The 19,115-nt window shown below is 44.1% G+C and overlaps 1 protein-coding gene across 3 annotated transcripts in view; it reads left to right on the top strand.

Moving 5' to 3' along the window:
* The window catches only part of FAM65B (family with sequence similarity 65, member B), a 68,463-nt gene that overhangs the window by 25,961 nt on the left and 23,387 nt on the right, over positions 1 to 19,115 (top strand). The window contains exons 2-8 of one of the 3 annotated variants that reach the window (XM_009998285.1): positions 7,967 to 8,093; positions 9,303 to 9,458; positions 10,071 to 10,149; positions 10,368 to 10,391; positions 11,403 to 11,456; positions 14,165 to 14,314; positions 15,128 to 15,191. In XM_009998285.1, coding sequence (XP_009996587.1) covers positions 7,967 to 8,093; positions 9,303 to 9,458; positions 10,071 to 10,149; positions 10,368 to 10,391; positions 11,403 to 11,456; positions 14,165 to 14,314; positions 15,128 to 15,191 — 654 coding nt within the window. Of the gene's footprint in view, positions 1 to 7,966; positions 8,094 to 9,302; positions 9,459 to 10,070; positions 10,150 to 10,367; positions 10,392 to 11,402; positions 11,457 to 14,164; positions 14,315 to 15,127; positions 15,192 to 19,115 lie in introns of those variants that run through there. The other 2 variants (XM_009998284.1, XM_009998283.1) reach the window with 2 other exon arrangements.

Genomic DNA, 19,115 nt, shown 5'->3' with positions numbered 1-19,115 from the left:
TGTCAAGGGGGGTTTAAGGCACAAGAAAATCATCCTCGGTTGATTTTCACAGATGCTTTTTCTTCAGATTATTTGCCAGCATTTGGAATGGTGGCAGAGCTTTGAATTAAATTAGATCTTTAATTGACATAAAGAGTAATCAATGATGAGTAGAATTGGAGTTTACTTCTAATCAAAGATCATTCTGCGTGCCGGGGTGGGTAGGAAATGAATGGATGTCACATCTAATTATGCAGCCAGATTCTGATCCCTGAGCCACACTCATACATACTGTTGCAGACCAAATTTTGCTTATCTGCACTAATACCAGCTGAATATGATTGCTCTGTGTTCCTGGTGCTGGGAGGCCACGGCATCCAGGAGGTCACGGCGCGGGGTTTGTGCGCACGCTCACTCCAGCTGCTGGCCCAAAACAAATGGTGGAACTGAAAAAAATGAGGTCAGCTACAACGAACCCATCTGTTGTGCGCAGGAGCCATTTAGGATCAAATTTATTTTCCTTGGGTTTATTACAGTGAAATAACTCATTTGCATTTCCCTCTTCTTATGCTTTTGGCACATGCTACAGGGAGGTAAGGTGCTGTCGGTGTTCCTCCAAGGGGAGGTAAAGCAGAGGAGAAGGCGGTTCATGTCTCCTCAGCCAGGGAAGCAGGGCATGTACTAAGAGCTCTAGTGAAAGAGTTGCTATAAGAAGTTTAGGAAGAAGGCTAATTGACGTACAAGACAGAAGGGTGCTGCTTTTACCTTAGCTAAGTCATTATTTCTGTGCTAGTGAGCTGATAAGAGTTAGAGCCCAAGGCGTGATTTACAGTAAAAATAAAAGCTTAAGTTAAAAGTCTCCACACTGACTTTGGCACCTAGAATGGTATGAAAGACAACTGAGGCTTACTATTTATGGAACTATACTTCAGTGGGAGCATCAGGTATCAGGTCCTATATACATTTACAGCCACGTATTCTTTACCATTTTGCTATTGACCTAGATTGTTAGCATTTTTTTCCTTACTATTTGCTTTTTGATTTATGTACTTCATCCAATTTGGGTAGGAGGGTAGGAGGAGCAGAACAAACAGCATGAGCTATTCCAGATGGAAGACAATTTGTATTTCTGCTCAGGGTGTCTAGTGATGAGCTAGCAAATAGTGCAACATTTTGGTTGAAAATGTCCTTACATACAACAGAAAAAACTGTTCATATGGAAATGAGAGCATGAAGTACAAGTCTTGCTATTAGTATTTGAAACAAAAGCTAAAATTTGGTAGCGAAGTACTCAAAGCTAATAAAGGTAACAGCACCTTGTGCTCACTTGCAGGGTTTTCAGCATGACAAAATAAAGCTCTCAACTACAGGCTTAGGCAAAGCTATGAAAGATGCATGAGTTGCATAAACACTTCTTTGTGCCTTGTAAAAACTGAACCCACCCAAAGTGAAGGCATTGAAATACGATTAATAAAAGAAAGAATCACTGACACAGATAAAGCCATCAGTGAAGTAGGAGCCTTCAGAGAGATCCCACTGGATAGATGGTGGCATGAGAGGCAGAGCTTGGACATCTACGGAGGGGGAAAGGAACCATCTCAGGCTGCCAGCGAGGGCAGGATGAGCTGTGCTGGGTTAAACTAAGAATCCTCTTGCTGCACGACATGGAGCAGAGATTTGCCTCCATGTGCTGGGGCAGGAACACGTACCTGGGGCTCTGATGCCCACTCAAGCATGACCTGGGTGCTCCCACTTCTGCCATGTGAAGGACAGGGAGTCACCTCAGCTGTAGCTTCTGCTCTGTGCATTACTGATCTGCACAGCCATGCTGGTAAGCCCATGTGGCTCTTTTTTCTGTACCCTAAAATTAACATTTGAAGCTCACAGATCTGCTGGCCTTTCACCGGCTGATGTAGGTTTGGGAAATGTACTTGTCAGTGTGGCCATATGCTGCTATTTAGGAATATCTCATAGCCTTGGACTTTGATGGAACAAATGCACATGATTTTGCTCTGGCAACCAAGAATAGTTCTTCAGATGGAGCTCACATGTCTGTACAACTCTGGCAGGAAGCAGCAGCTCAGCCACTGGGAGCATAAAATGTGCTATGAAAGTCTTAATTCCTGTAATCCAATAACCAACAGAAGACACTCTTCTATATGTGCTTCCAGGACATCCTATCCCACAGAAATCACGGAATTGTCAGAGTTGGAACGGACCTCTCAAGATCATCTAGTCCAACTCCCCTGCTAAAGCAGGACATAACCAGGATGTGCTTGATACATCCAGGAATTTTATGTCTGTGCCCTAATGACTAAGATTTTTTGTCATAAAAGTGTAAAAGGTCTTGTGAAAGAGTTTAATTTCTCATGACAGTTTTTATGATGCTTTCAGCCATGTATTATTGTCAAATTTTTAGATTTAAAAAACCACCCACAAGAATGTCTACATGGATGCCTCTGTGTGTTCTAAGAGTCTAGGGAACATGGAAACCATAAATTTCAGGTGGTTATTTTGGCCACTAGCCATGGTGGTCTCATATTGCCGGGGAGATTCAGTTAAGTTAGAAGGAAGAAGATGGAAAATTAATATTAAAAATGACTAGGTTGCAAAAGCAAACAACACCAGCTGAAGACCTACTGAGTGAGCTTAGCATTGAACTGAGCCTGAGTAAGTTTAGAATTGAATTGTCCTCTTTGGGTTTATGAGTGCAAAGCAGAAAGAATTGGCTGTCAGGGAGGAGGACATGACTTCTAGGGGGATAATCAGTTTCTTCCCTTATTGGATTTATTCTTTTGGAAATGCATGCTCCTAAATGGGATCTTGCTGCAATAGGAGGTTTTTACCTTTTTAAGCTGGCCGGCAAGTTTGATAAGCAGAACATGACATAGATGAGAGAGGAACATATTATTTTCTTTCATTATTCAAAAATATACCAGTTATTATGTTAGATGTATCCCCTGTTTGCAGTTAAGAAATGATCATAGCATGCAAAACAGAATCAGTTGACTTCTGTAGCCATCTACCTGCATCAATTTAGTGGATCCCCTCAGCTTACCTTAACCTGAATAGTTTCTCCAATTTTTTAAGCCTGCAGACCATGGATCAGCAGAAGGAACACCATGCAGACCATCTCAATGTAGGGTTTAAATCTTCTTAGATCGAGAATGGGCCTTGAAACCTGTGTCACACATATAAACATAATATAGGAACAAAGGATTATGAAGGAATCCCTTCAGTCATTGAGTCCTACCACACACTCCCATTTAATCAAAGATTATACAGAATCCGAGAGCATCCTTGAAGCCCCTGTTTCACAAACCCTCAGCTGCAGACAGCTCCCTAACACCCTGCAGCAAACCCCAGAGCCATAACTGTAGCTGCCACAAGGAGATGAGAAATCAAAGGCACCATCACCACTGGTATATTTATTGCAGCTTTACATGGTTGCTGGCAGGCCCATGTGTAGCAAAAATTACTTCCTCTTGTCATGTGGTGAGCAAAAAATAAGGTCTCCAGATGGGTCATGGGAAAATAGCAAACAAAAAGGGACCATGCAAAAGTCCACCTGGATTTAGCAAATGTGTTTCTGCCTGAATTTCCCCTGTCTTAGCTTGGGTTGAAGTCCATCCTGCTTACCAAGTATTTTGGCATTATGGGGGCGTGGAAGTCCACGCTGAGGGTGATGCAGAGAGGGCAGTTCCGTGGAAGAGATGGGCAGTCCCTTCCCCTCTCATTAGCTCAGGCTCAGCTGTTTCTCGGTTTCCAGACTGAAAGGAGAGCTGGAAGAGAGGACTTTCATTTCCCCAGGGAGAGAGACATCATCAATTATCTGCCATTCCCAGCTGCAAGCTGTCAGTGAATAGAGCAGAGAAAGAGTACTGATAGGATTTCACCTTATCCCTTGACCTACTCATGGGCTCATCATTCAGCTGCCATGCACTTAGAAGGGGCAATACTAATTATATTAATGATGCTCCTGCACAGAATGTACTTATATTAGCAGTAAGCAGGCTGGTGACTTTTTAAAATGGTACATCAGAAGTTCATCAGCTATATAGATTTAAAAATGTAAGCATACTCTTTGGATCCACTGCTGAGGTCAAACTCTCAATTCTCAAAAGCATTTAATAGCATTTGAGATACATAATGTGCTTTATAATGAGAGCAAAATGTATATTGTATCTAGAAGACAGCAGCATCATATCAAGTAACTATTAAAGGCAGACTTAGAATCTTGGTCACTGGGCTGGAATAGCACCAAAATCCCCTTAGCAGTGTTCATCTGTAGGGATACTGGTCAGGACGATGAGATCTGGGTGAGTCTTTGTGGGCTGAGCCTCACTGAAATTGTACTGGTGACTACACCTATGCATATAATCAGAATGCAACTGTATTAGTAAATTCGGAGGCAGGATTATTCAGTCAATAGCACAGAGCCCTGTGAATGGTTTAAGAGGCAAGAAAATAACTCCCCCTTTACAAAGTATATTACAGCAATTTGACAAGTGCTCATCACTCAAAGTGTATTTGCTGGCTGTAGGTATCATAAATAATCCATTTACGTGGTGCCCCATATGCAGCCACCGTCTGCGTGAATCTGGGCCAAGGGGCTGTGGCTGCTGGGCAGGGTCAGTGCAGTTTTGTGAGGTCAGAGGGAAATATCTGATGCGTCAGCAATATAAGTTTAAATCTTAATAAAAGGTTGAGTTTGTACAATAGACTCTGTGTCTAACCTGACAAGCTGAGAAGTAACTGAACTTAACTGGGAGATTCCATCAGTTCTAACTCTGTTACCTCCTTTTATCACAGTTTTCTTCTGTACAGAAATTAAACATACATTAATCACCAAGATTATATATAATAGAGAGAGGGCACAAGCCTATCTGGACTCTGAGTTCTGACTGTTTTATGCAAAAGTAAAGCAAAGTAGGTTCTGGCAGGTCTTCAATTTACTTTTCAATTGCACATCTTCCACACTTCCTAGTCCTAAGACTATTTGGAGGAGAGTCTGAGCTACTAAAGCCATCTGAGCACTTAAGCAAAATAAATAAGTGAATTCCTTTTCCAAAAGTATTACTTTAAGTTTCCCCAAAGCAAAACCATTCCAGTGAGTCTGCACTTAGTCACATATGGACACAAAGGTTTTGTTCAGAACAAAACCCATTCAGCTTTTATTCACATGAATGCAGAAGTTATTCATTGTGTGGAAGATGTCAGTATTTTGACAAGAATTTCACAGCTAAAGTAATTACTTTTTTATAGCCAATGTGAGTGTGACTAGCATCCAACTTCAAGTTTTATTTTATTCCTTCTGTTTTCTAAGGAACGGCTGGTGTTGGTGCAAGTTAAATCTCTGACAGTGTTGTTTAGCTTCTGCCCTCACACATCTGCAGATGCTGCCTGTGGGGGTGTTAACGATCTTGTCAAGCCGGGCAAGGGCTGAACACTTGCAAGGGATTTGCTGCTCCTTGGCACTCTGGACCCAACTTCCACTGCAAATCCTGGCGTGCAAATGGCAGCATACAGCACGTAGCCCAACTGTCTTAAGGTTATTTGCAAAACCAAGGAGAACTTGCAGTGCAGACCCCCAGAGTAGTGTGATCGTATGTTTTCTGCTTTGTCTCTCAGAACCTGATTCCCAGTGGGTTTTGAGCTGTAGATATCAGCTGGCACGGGTAGATGCTGTACCATCCCCAGGGATGCAAGGCTTGACCCCAGAAGCTGCAAAGTGGCTTCTGACAAGTGCTAGGTATTGGCAAGCCTGAGCAGAGCTCAGCCCTGCAGTGGTGTGCTGAGAGCCTTAAGCAGTTAGGGGTGAGTGTAGAGCCAAATTTGGGTTCTCCTTGACCGGCGACTCAAGTAAATCCAGCTGTGGCTGGAGCATGTTTATCCTGTGTGAGGTAAACGAAGTACATCCTCACTGCAGTTTCTTCCTGAGCCTGCAAGGAGCAGCTGCTCCCTCCCTCTCCCTTTTCCCCATCTCCCCTGGATGTGGGGTTGTGCCACAATGAGGATTAATGCTTGGACTAAATAAGTGGCTCCAGGCAGAGCAGCGGATAAACTGGCGTGGCTCTGAGCCGGACATGCTGCATCTGGGCTCAGCCAGGGACATGGAACAGTGGAGCACCATTATCTGCTGGCCACAGCAGAGGAGACAGCTGGCCTTAAATGCAACCCAGGTGGTATCTCTGAGGACTGTCCAGTTGCAGAGGGCAGCTCTTGCTTCTGAAACAGAAAGATTTACTCTGATTTGGTTGTGCAATGAAGAAAACCATGTTACCAGCAGCTCTGGGCAATGCTGGGACTGGAAGAAATTTTTCTAAAGCTCTTGCAGAAATATTCCTGACAAAGCAGCTCCTCAGGCAATGCAGTCCTCTCTGTGGAGAAGCAGTAGCTCACCATGACACCTCATATCACCTCAAAGAGTATTTGCCCAGCTTAGTGCTACAAATTAAACATAACTGGATGGCACACAATATTTCCCCAGGTATTTGCTTTCTCTAGCGAGTGTTTGCTGTGCAGGCACCCTTAAGCTCTGGTGCTTATCTTTAATAGATATATTTGGTTGAGAAGGCTTGTATTATCAATCTGTGGCCTTCACAAGTGGCTGCTTTTTTGGGCACTCATGATCATTCCTCATCTGTGGGGATGAGAAGGTGACTCAGACTTGCTGTCACCCCTTTGGCCCCACAGGTCACAGAGCATCAACTCTGTTGCCTGGGCAGCTCCAACCCCTGCCACATGGTCCTGCCTCAGCACCAAACTCACCCCCCAGCCCAGTGGTTGGAGTGAAATGAACTGGGGACATCAGGTATGCTGGGTCCAGCTTTTAAACTAAATGGGGAAAAAAATTATTTAAAAATCTCATTTCCATTTTCTGGCAGGTTATTTTTAAGCTGGCCTAGTTTCTCAGTGCAATGGCATTAACAGCCGTGCTGGCAGCCTGGGAAGGAAGGAAGGAGGTGGTGAGAGGAAGGGTCCTGCAAGATGGGAGAGCTGGTCTCTGGCAGCACCTGAGGACCAGTCTCCTTCTCCTCTCCAGCATCCCCCTTCCCCTCCCACTCCCTGCCCTGCTGCCTGTCCTCCTTGGACAGCTCAGTGAAGCCATTCTTCTCACCAGAGCAGCACAAAACCAAGGCAGCATAAAAATCTGCTTCACTATCTGCCAAGGGCAGTGAGTGCTGGGGTTGGGACACAGAAAACAGTGAAACAAGGAGGAAAGGGTACATCCCCCTCTCCCCTCATGGCAGCAGCTATTTCTTTGCGGGCAGATTGAAACCACTTTAGTTTGGTGCTGATGCTAAGCTGGGCATTGGAAAAGAGCACACATAGAGCAAGACACATGAAATGCAGAACATATGGTGCCTAGAGCTTGTTTAGTCACCTCTTCTTGTGATGGAGAGCATCTCTCTCATCACAGCATTTTGTGGTTGTGTGTATACCCACCGCATCTTCCTTCTCAGCAGCCAGGCAGGAACAGCCATGGAGAAAGTTACCAAGGAAGCTGCAAGACTTGATTCATGCTGAACGAACCCTCTTTTTTATTATTTTAATTTTTATTTTAATATCTGTAATAACACTTCATGGTGGTGAGTGCCCCCTAAGAGCTCTGCACGGTCCCAAAATAATCTCCAGGACACCCTGATGCAGCAGATGGGGATACCAGGACTGGGGGAGAAGCACGCTGGGCATGGCAGAAATTGGGGATGGCGTTGGGATTAGCACGCTGAAGCATCTGGTTTCTAGTCCCACTTCTCTGGCACATTTTCAGTAGATCCTGGGCCGTAAGTCAGAAGTGAAAACAGGACCATTTTATTTTTGAGGTGGTACTACTGGCAGTGCAAACAGATCCATGCCCTGGCTCAAGGCCCCCTCATGGGGTTCAGTTACCCCTTACCATGTCTGATGGGCCCCAGACAGTCCCAGCCTCACCACAGGCCTATTGCCCTCCATCTTCACTGACCTGCTTTCTTTTGTTTTTCAGGAATCTCTTCCAGGCTCCCTGAAATCATGTCAATAGGATCGCATTCATTCTCTCCAGGAGGTCCTAATGGGATTATTAGGAGCCAGTCCTTCGCTGGCTTCAGTGGGCTTCAGGAGAGACGCTCCAGGCAAGTGCTGTGCTCTCTCAGGGGAATTTCCAAACCAGGCTCCAAGGGAGGATGAAGGTGGAAAAGAGGCCAGAGAGGACTGCCTTCTCTCTGATTGCAGAAGAAAGTCTCCTAGGCTAAAATCTCTCTGTTTATTGTTTGCATAACTAAGCTGTTACCCTCTGCCTTAGCTACGAAGTGTGTATTTGCCTCTCCCCTTTTAATGCAGGGCTTGGCTTCTTCACATGCCTCAGAGCTGTGAGAGAATTTCAGAGAATAATTTTAATTTACTAACTTATGCAGTGATATTTTCAATATGTGAAATGTGCAGGAACATGATACACTTCCCACCACCCCCAGTTTAAGACAGTTGCTATCCAAAAGACAGTTTTCTCATTGCCATGAATTCAAAACAACTGTTGCCATTGCAGGGCTGCCTTCATGTCCTGCTGGAAACAGGGGAGAGCTTGGCTGCAGAGCCTTTCCTTTCACTGCCCTTTAGCTAGGATTTAGGGCTTTGAGTCAAACACTTACCAAGTGCATCCAGCTCCCGATGCCTCCAGAGGCCACTTTACAATTAATTTTAACTTGTGTAAAGTCTCCCCAGTGCCAGACCACCAGTTAGCAATCGAGGAGAAACAGCAGGCGAAGGGTGACCTCCCATCATCAGTCCAAGTCAGTGATGGTTGTTAGATGCTGACCTGCCCCCAGCAGAGTCACCAGAGGCACCTCTGTGCAGCACAGCCATATGGAGCTACCTGTGGTCCATGCTCAAGACCCAGCAGTGTGATGCTGGTCTCCAGACATGCTCTTAACCAAGCCCAAATGCTCCTCAGGAGCCCCCAGGATTTATGCCTGAGATTATCTGGGCTCCTCTTGTTTTTTAGTGCCTCAATGTAGCTCAGCCCTTTTATGTCTGTGACTGAGCAACGTGAGGCAGGACAGGCATAGTCTAAGACAAACATCTGATGAGCCCCAGACTCAGCCTGGCATTTCCAGACCAGTGTTTGTATCTCAGCAAGGCGACTGGCACATCAAAAGCTGACAGCACGTGTCCCTGGCAGCTCAGACCTCTTAACCCATAAACAAATGCAGTCCTTTAACAGGCAGGCACAGGAGCACATTCGTTTCTGCTAGCAGAGATAAAATCAGAAGATTTCTTCAAGCTATGCTCCTTTGAGATTGTTATGATTTATAGGGGTTTCTTCCTCGTTAATGTTCATTTTGCAGGTGTAACTCCTTCATTGAAAATTCCTCTGCACTCAAGAAGCCCCAAGCAAAGGTGAAGAAAACACATAATTTGGGCCATAAGAACAGCACCACGCCCAAAGAGCCCCAGCCTAAAAGGATGGAAGAGGTCTACCAAGCCCTGAAGAATGGCCTGGAGTAAGAGCCTTTTTCCTGCTTGTTGATTGAAGCTTTCTGACATGTTAGAGCCTAAGGAATTATATCACTGGAACAGGGAACCTTAATCATAGGAGAAGAAAACATACCTCTTGGAGCCTGGATTGTAACTCTTAGGATCTGAAATATTTGTACAGGGGGTGGAATCCCATTTCCACTCCAATTGCTAGGAAAGCACTCAAAGCTGGGATTTCGACATCAGATGTTTTTATTCTGAATTTCCTAGAGTCCTATCAGAGGCTTGTATCACCCTTAAGATAACGTCCCAGACGATAAGGGGACTTTTGCCAGCCAGATACAGGAGCAGCGGCTGGAATGCACCTACCAGTAAACTAAGCAGCAGATTAGCTTCCTTGAAACTGGTTGTTCAGTGTAAGAACACTGAATCCTTATGTACAGCTAAGTAAGTGGCTCCTATTTATTCCCAAAACAGCTGCTTTTAGGACAGATCAATCAATGTAAATGAGTTTTTATCTGAAAACAGATCCAAAGAGGAAAGCCATTTGTTGCACAGATTTCCATTTAGGATGGTCAGCAGCCAGCTCGGTATGTGCTGCAGAGCTCATGCATCTCTTCTCTGGTTTGCGTTTACAGTGAGTATCTGGAAGTTCACCAAGCAGAGCTGGATAAGTTGACGACTCAGTTAAAAGACATGAAAAGAAACTCGCGCCTGGTACGTGTCACACTTGGTCGTCGTGCGGATGCACAGTAACCTCCTTGAGGTGCTGGAGCAGCTGAGGGGTGGGAGCAGGCTACAGGGAATTTGCCTTTATGCTCTTCTTCTCCTCCAGCCCTGGTCTTGCCTGTGATTGCTATTGACTGACAAACATGACTTTCTTGTGGTGGTGGTATGTTGCAAAATTAACCACAGTTTTATCTTCTCTCTTGCAGGGAGTCCTGTATGATTTAGATAAGGTATGTTACTCACTTTGACATGGGTTTTGCAAGGAAGCATCAATATCTGTATGGTGGACGTAGCTGGCATGGGAAACCTCTCTCAGCCAGATCTACTGCTCAGGCCAACACCGTGGAGGAAGAAATTACCTGACAGTTTGCACTTGTGAAGGAAGAGTTCCTGCTCCCCTCCTCTACCCAAGGGCTCTGGTATTGCCCAGCATCTCCACCAACCAGCCATGCTCACTAACTGGGCATCAAATTTACCCCATCAGCCCTTCCTCAGGGTCTGTCAAGTTAAACCTGCTCCAGAACAGGCACCAAGAAGGAAGCAGACCCCTGCCAGGGGAGGAGGGAGGTGGAGGAGTGAGACCTCCAATTTCAGTCAGCTGCCAGCCATTAAATCTATGACCTTGTGCAAGCTGGCCCTGCCAGCTTTAGTGGGAGCCAGGTCAAGCTCTGGCTCATCTCTGCTCCTGCCAGCTCTGGGGAAGGAAAAACTGAAAATATTTTTCCCTGCAGGAAAATGTGTGTGAAACAAAAGGAAAGCTTTCAAAAGCATTTCCTGAACAAATCTGGCTTTTTTTCAATCAAAATGCCAAGCTTGGTTTTGCTGTCAAAAACAGTTGGCTGAGGAAATAATGGATTTTGGAATGCAAAACCAAATCAATTTTAATACAGGTTTTCAAAGTGAGAATAATGTATTTTGAACTAAAAAAAAAGGATGAGATCTTTCATATTTTTTTAAGAATTAAAAAAACCTAGGAAAATCCCATGGAAGAAAATCTTGGTTTTGTTTGAAAATACATGAGGTGAGGGAGGTACCTGAGCTCCACTGTCAGCAGCAGATTAATGGTAGTAAGATGGGACACCTAACTCCAGATTCACAGGCAACAAAACAAAACCCTGCAGGTTTCATGGAAGAGATTCTCAGCCTTATGGGGGACGTGAAGACCCAAGCAGATCTAGTGTGCTGATGACTTACTGATTTATTTAAGTGTCCCTCACCCTCTGCTTCTTCCTTTCCTTCAGCAAATCAAAGCGGTCGAAAGATACATGAGAAGGTTGGAGTTCCACATCAGCAAGGTAATGAGCGCGTCCATCATCTTTCTGCTGCATCTGCTCCTATGCTATTAGGAAAACAAATCCTTGGCCTCCTGCTACCCCTTCACTCTGGGAAGGCTGCTTGACACAGCCTCTCCCAGATTCAGTACTTTTGCTGTGATGGGCTGGTATGTGGAGCCAAAGAAAGGGCTTCCACCTGGTTTGGAGCCCCTGAAGTCCAGCCATGCCCCAGGACACTCCCGCCTGGCTTTTCAGTACAGGGTCAGGCACTTGCTGGGAAGCATCTCTCTCCTTGCATGTTTATTCTTAAACTATAGGTAGAGAGAGAGTGTTACATCTGAAAGTGATTTAATTCAGCAATTGTCTCTACAGCAGCTAGATTGGATTTATTCCTGGATCTCACTGCTAATGCTTTTGCTGCCTGGTTTGGGGCCCACATCCACTTGATTACATGTGAGAACAGGGAGAATAGTCCATAGAGGTACTTGTGATTTAGCCTAATACATTTTAGAGCTGGCCAAAATCCATGCCGTGTATTCTTTTACTTATAAACATATCTGCTAGCAATTAGTTGCTTTTCTGAGCCTGACAAAAGAGGGAATTATTTTTGATGGATGAAATGTCTTTTGAGAGTCATTTGAAAAGTGTTCGCACAGCTTGAAGTGCTCCCATTATGACAACCCATCCAAACCTTTTAATTTCAGTCTTCTCGTACTCTTGAAGCTGGAAAAAAAAATAAAATCATCAGGCGATAGACTGAAATTTTGTTTCCCAAACGACCTTCTCTCTTGCTGGCAACATGAATGGCAAAATTAGTGCTTAAAAAACATTTCCATTCAAGTCCTTCCCACTCCAGCCTGCTCAGAGCTAATGGTTTCAGGGCTTATAATAAGACTCAAAAGCACCACACACAAGAACAAGCTTGCAGAGTACATTAGTTCCCTTTCCATATAATAAGACTCAAAAGCACCACACACAAGAGGTAATACTGGTCAGTATTACCCAAGCTTGCAGAGTACATTAGTTCCCTTTCCGTAACCCACAGCAACAGAGACAAAAAGAATGGAGCTGGGATGCATTGAAACACACAGGCTTGGGCAGGTAAAGAAACATCTTTGTTTCTAGTGATAGAAAAGGTCTTTTTTAGCTGTACTCAAGCAGGGCCGCAGTGATGCCTTCTGCTGTCTTCTTGCTGCTGCTCCACAGAGGAAGCAAAGCGAAGGAAACAGGATGTGCAGCAGCAAACCCCACGTTTGGCAGGGGGTGGGGCAGATGAGCGTGCCCCAGTGGTGTCTGCAGGGGCAGGACATCAGCCCTGGTCTAACACTCTGCCAGGATGACAGAATCAAATACCAAATGACAGCTATTTATAGGAGCTGTCTTTAGCTTGCTGACTTGCCAGAGAAATAGGAGTGGATATGACTCCAAGAAACGTTTTTTTGCAACTTTGAAATGGCAAAATGCTACCTGTGCCTCCATGACCCTTTGCTGAACCTTTTCACCCTGCAAAGCAGTCCCTGTTTTGGTTAGAGAACCCACAACCTCAACAGTCCTGGCCATCAGGAATCCAAGATAGCCTTGTAAAAGTCAACCTAATGCTTTGAAGCTGTCAGGAAAACCAGTCCTGTTCCAAACAAATAAGCTCTTTTTCTTAGAGGTTAAGCAAGCTTGGAAAATGGGATTTTTAACATGCCTGGATTGTCATATCAGGCATGTCTCTAAGGCAGCAACACAAAGTCATAGACTGAGGAAGCCAAAGCTCAGGAGGCTTTCATAGAGAAAAATTCTGCTGTGAAAATCCACTACTGAGCAACAAGCACCACAGGGTGACTGCTTGATGGCAGAGATAACAAAGAAGAAAAGTTGTTCTAGGTAAAACCCAAATATTACCCTATCTTAGCAGGGACATTAGAGGAAGAAAGAAGATACAGTTTCCTCTATTCTTTTTCTTCTTCTCACCCTGATAAAGTCAAGTTAGAAAACCTACATCTGTATCTGGCAGATTAAGTTTGTATAAATGAAGTTATGCCACTGCAGACTCCCACCAAATAGCTCACGTGGAGCAAACACATACATTCAGTGCAGGGATCAGAGGGAAAATATTTCCTTAATGTGACATTAGCTATTTCTAAGCCCTTTACTTGGGATAATTCTGACTGTGACTCCCAGTTTCTGGAGAATGGGCAGTAAGAATTAAAAAAAAAATCATTCCCTGCTTTCAGTGTTACCTAGGAGTCAACTATTCCAACAGTCTCAATCCACAGCAGGCATTAGCCATACGGAAAATATTGCTGGCGCTGTTAAATGTGCCATTTAATGTGTCCCTTGTGGACTTCGCAGTTGCCTTTGGAAGAGCTCTTCAGCACCACTAGAGTTGAGCTGCATGCCTGCCCTTCTGTTATGATTGTACCTAGCCCAGTCAGGGGGGAAAGGGAGGAGCAATGGTCAAAGGCATGCAGGGCAAGCAGGTGAATTGCTAGCAGCGTCTAGTGCAGCTGTAATGAGATTTTTACGGTGGAAGTTATTTTTATCTTCTGTTTCTTTTTCATAGACTGTAACCGTATCACAGCTTCATCTGCTCACCCCCTGCAGTGGATCCAGCCATTGGCCACTTGTTTGGCTTAGTTTCCTTGTCACACCAATTACTTCATTGTTTGTTGGCTTGATTTTGTTGGGTTTTCTCGGTTTGGTTTTTTTTTTTTTCATTACCCCCTCATTGTCCCCACTAGGTGGATGAGCTTTATGAAGCCTATTGTATCCAAAGACGTCTCTGTGATGGTGCCAGCAAAATGAAGCAAGCCTTTGCCATGTCTCCCGCCAGCAAAGCGGCTCGAGAGAGTTTAACCGAAGTCAACAGGAGTCACAAGGAGTACACAGAGGTACATCCTCATCTATTTAGTCTTTTGTTCTCGCACTGTTCGAAGGCAGTGGGAACTTTGCCACTGATTTCAGGGGGAATTTAATCCAGAAAAAAATCGAATGAAAAGCAAAATCAGTGAAGAAGAATTACTGTTTCTTTGTTCATCCCCGGATGCATACAAGAAGGCTTACAGAGATGGGTGACATGAGCCCAAATAATTCCTTGAAATAAAAATGTTTATGCTTCATGAGAGGATGGTTACAGCCAGGAACTGCTGTTCTACTTGTGGTGATCAACACCTATTTTTTTTAAACAGGCAGTAGATTAATCAGGGTCTAATAATGTCATAACCATCCCAGCACACAAGATGTGACAGCCTTTCAAAATCTGGAGGAACTGGAGAGGGTTTGTTTTTCTTAATGTAGTCCCTGTTTCTTGAGATTAGAAACATGCTGGGAGCCACTTTGGCAAGGAGCTGCTGCTGGCACATGTCCTGGCTGGAGAGAACTGGGACAGTGACGAGGTTTTGCTTCAAGGGCCTCAAATGCCCTCTGCCAAGAGGAGGATTAGAGGGCAACAGAAGAAGAGCACGGGGTTACATTCAGCTCTGGCATGAGCAGGTCTAGCTCAGCTGCTGTTTTTAGGGCCAGACCTAGCTAAAAAGCAAGGATGGCTTTGGCAGATTGATTTTATTGCAAACTATCTTGAATCTGCATAACTGAGGCTTTTCTTTCTAAGTAAACCTTTAAATAAATAAATAAAATAATTTAAAAAATTTAAAAAAGAGGAAAAGAGGGTTTGTCTGACCTCACTGTTCTCTCTTCCAACCCAGAACATGTGTACCATAGAAGCAGAGCTGGAAAACCTATTGGGGGAGTTTTGCATCAAAATGAAAGGTAATTGCCTTTTCACCTGTCCCTTTTTGCTCCTTGAACAGTAGCAGTTTCTGTGCACATTAGTGAGGGCATCAAGACATGCCAGTTTGACCTGCATCTGTGATAGGTGTATTTTTTCCCCCACTGCTGAGCCTTCAGACTGCCCTAATTTAGACCTCTGCCCAATGGAAAGGATCACAGCACCAGGAAATATCAAAGCTTACAGAGAGATTTTCTGAGATGTTGCTTCTTGTTTTCAAGACTAATCCCCTCCCACAAACACTCCTCCCACCAGCCAAAGCAATTCACTTTTGAAGGCTGCTGTACGTTTTGCCTGTATTTCCATAATCCTTTAAGAAGACGACTGGGAAATAATGCCCGTGGTGCTGAACTTCTAAATACTTTTGTAATTTGACGTTAGCTGTTTCTCAGTCTTTTACTTTTGCTGCTTCTGAATACTATTGTTTTTGAACAACTGTAAGAAAGCAAAGACCTGGGGGTAGTTTACCACTTAAACACCCAGGTAACTCAGTGGTGTCATTCACTTTTCAGTTTTATTCCTTGCATTTACAACATGGGACTTTATGGCTTTGAATACAATAGAATCGGTTTTACCTGAAGCCTCAGTGAATCACTAGGTATTGTTAATGCTGTTGTTGCTTAAAGACTAAATTGTGGGGGGATATCTTTTTTGGGATCTCCATTCGCTTGCATGGAATTAGTTCTGTAAAGCAAAATCAGGATGTAAACATTTGTGCACTCTTAATTCTTCACTTGAAGTCATTTTAAAAAAAACCCACATGGTATTGCTGGTGGTGTTTTTAGAGGGCACAAATCTTATACAGGGTTTTGCTTTTGCCTGCTCTGCCACAGCTGTGAGTTAGTTGTGTCCAGGGGTTTCAGTGCATGAGACATGATCTAACTTGCATCAAGTTAAAATAGTTATTCCAGGCTTCCATACTAGAGAAAACAAGTACAGCAGCTATTAAAGTTCTCCTAGCTCCAGCCTACAGCACCAAACCTGAGACTACAATCTTCAGTACTGGAAAGGCAGTAAAAGGTACATAGATGTAAAGTTACAAGATGGACATGCAAAGCCTGAGCCAGATATTTCTATACAATAGTCCAGAGCAGAGCTGCAGCGTGGACATGCTGAAGCAAACGGAAGGCCAAACAGTGCAGAAAGGGAACTGAATCAGGCCAGGTTCCTAGGACCATTGCCATATTTGCTGTAAATGCAGTGCACTGTACAGTTTCTGGCACCAGGACATATTGCAGAAGGTGTCATGGCATCCCAAATGGTTGAGAAGGTCTGGTTTCTTCTCTTTTGAGTGCCCGAATCCTCCAACAAAGCTCAAGAGCTCTTGAGAAGCCAGGTGCTGTGCTGACGTGCAGGAGCAGAGCACAAGACACAAACAGCTACTTCTGAACACAGTTCACATAATGTAAATAAGCCCGAAGTAGAAGAGAGGAAAGAAAAATGTTATATCATTAAGTAGTCTCTGATTAGGACATTTAAGATTTATATCTAGCTAATTTTCCCTCGGAACAGGGATCCAATAGGACCATCCAGCCATTGCTGATTCTAAAGCTCACACTAGCAGATGACGCAGGAAGCTTCCCCCTTAGGTTATTCTGCAGCGTATCCAACTAACTTTGGATCTAATTTAAAATCAAAGCATTCCCCTCCCCAAAGCTTATCTGTTCCTAGCCATTCCACTGAAAGTTACTTTTATTTTGTGCCCTCTGTCACTTACACTGAAAGCAAGCCAACCTACACAGTGCTGTCAGGAAGCAGGGGACATGCTCTGTGTTTTTATGACTAGTATTTAAAAAAAAAAAAAAGCCCTATAATTTTCCAAAATAAAGCTAATTAAGTTGCCAGCAGGCTTAGATTACTGCTCAGGACTAATCAGCTGTTGAAATGAAACTGGGAAACCCAGTGCAGAAATTTAGAAGTGCCTGCATGGAATCTGTGTGTCCTGTTAGGATTTATAAGAAAGAGCTCCTGTACCTGCTTGAAGTGCCAGGTCAGCAGAAGGTGAAATGCCCAGCTGTTTCATGCAGGAAAGCAATATGCTGTCCTGACACTCCAGGGGCTCTGCAACACCAAGCCCAGCACAAGCACCAGGGTCCACACATGGAGCATCCTGCACACAAGCAGAAGCTGTACACACTGTGAACTGACACCCTCAGATGGCCCTGCCAGCAAAGGGCAGCAATGCCCTATCTGTTCAGAGACCTTATCCCCTAATTACTTATACCCATTCCCCAGGAGGAACCTCCTGTCCCATCTCCATTACAAGCCCAGTGTTTTAACAAAGGTGTGACGTTTACAATGGTGCAATAGAGCCATTGGCTCCTGCCATGCATTTAGTCCCCAAAAGCCATTCAGTTACCAAAAAGTTGTTTCCTATGAAAGTACTTAGCCCCTGTAATCCAAGCAGTGCTTAGCCTCCTCTTCATCAGGCTGAAGAGACTTGACCAGCCTGGTCACCTGGTCGGAGCAGTCACCACTGACAGACCTTGACTCCAGAGAGCATCCATGTGCAGTTTTGAGATGCACTCCCCTGCTCACCCCATCCACTGGGCAAAGAAAAGACCTTTTATTTTCCTCAGATACTTTAAGTGATGTCCCAGCAGAGATCAAATTCACATATAAAAGCATGCCTGGGGAAAGAGAAGCAGCAGTGGAGTGCTTGTAAGCTTAAATTATTTATAAACAGTAAATAAATTAGAAAGGAATTGGTAATATGAGCTCTGTGCAAGGGCCCCCCTGTTCTGCTGAACAGTAAGGTGAGCAAAGAAAGCTCTTTTCTGGTTAAAGAAATGGAAGAGGATGATCAGCAGATCACAGGGCCAGGCCATGACTGCATATAGGGATCTAGTTGCTCCTATAGTCCAGCTAGGACTAATTCAGCCCAGTAAATAAAGCCAACACCATGGTTCATGATACTTGCCTTGATTTTAACACACCTGTATGTGTTCAATCATGGCATTTCAGAATAAATGCACCCCAAAGGCCTCAGAAAGTTTGGTTAAGTTTGTTTTTATTCTTTTCTCTGTCACAGACAATGTGGTAGTGAAAGGAATATACGTATGTGTTTTCAAGCTTGTTTTTTGGGGTGTTGCAACACTGCAGGCATAGTTCTGGGCTTACCCAGACAAAGCTGGGACCTGCTAGAGTATGGACTATGCAAACCTGCCTTGTGAGCTGGTAGCACTGCAGCAGCTGTTACAAGTATGAGGTACTGCATGTCTTTGGTAAGACTAAGTGGCTGAACTTTTTTTTATACCAACATAAGTGCAATAGCTACCTTCTGAGGACAGCTCTGAGAAGGGAGTAGTTGTAGAGGGAGAGGATTAGGTTAGTGACAAACAGCCAGTTGCATCCTATAGAAGAGCAGGTCAACAAGGCCAGGAGATTTCAGGATGGTCACAAGCCTCAGGAAACTTCTAATTTCATATGCAGAGTGCCAATATAGAAATAACATCATCATGTCCTACCTTTAAAAATAAAATTAAAAAAACAGAAACAAGCAAACATACACTGTAAGTGCTTTGCTGCACTACTTCTTTCCCTGTGGGGAAAGATGGGATAAATTTCCTATGACAGATGTCAGTCACGTTTCTTGATGTACTTACTGTTGAAAGATACTCAGCTAATATGGGAATGGGAGTGTTACGGAAACGTCAAACAGAAGGAGCCCCTCTCATGTTTCTACTAAGATATACTAAAAGGGATTCTATATTAAAAGGATTCTGTATTATAATGTATAGCTCAGTCTGATTAGTGTTAAGCAGCAAATATACATGGTAATCAGCAGCTTGCCAATGCCTCACGACAGTAAGGGTGTTAAGCTGCCTTGCTGAAGCCAGATGACATCAGGAAGCTGTTTCTTCTCTTTGTATAATTATTATATAATAATTTGAGATGTTGTAGGG

This window comes from Chaetura pelagica, unplaced genomic scaffold, assembly GCF_000747805.2.
Source record: "Chaetura pelagica isolate M959 unplaced genomic scaffold, ChaPel_1.0 scaffold565, whole genome shotgun sequence".
Taxonomy (NCBI): Eukaryota; Metazoa; Chordata; class Aves; order Apodiformes; family Apodidae; genus Chaetura; species Chaetura pelagica.
This window is presented reverse-complemented; position numbering and strand designations above follow the sequence as displayed.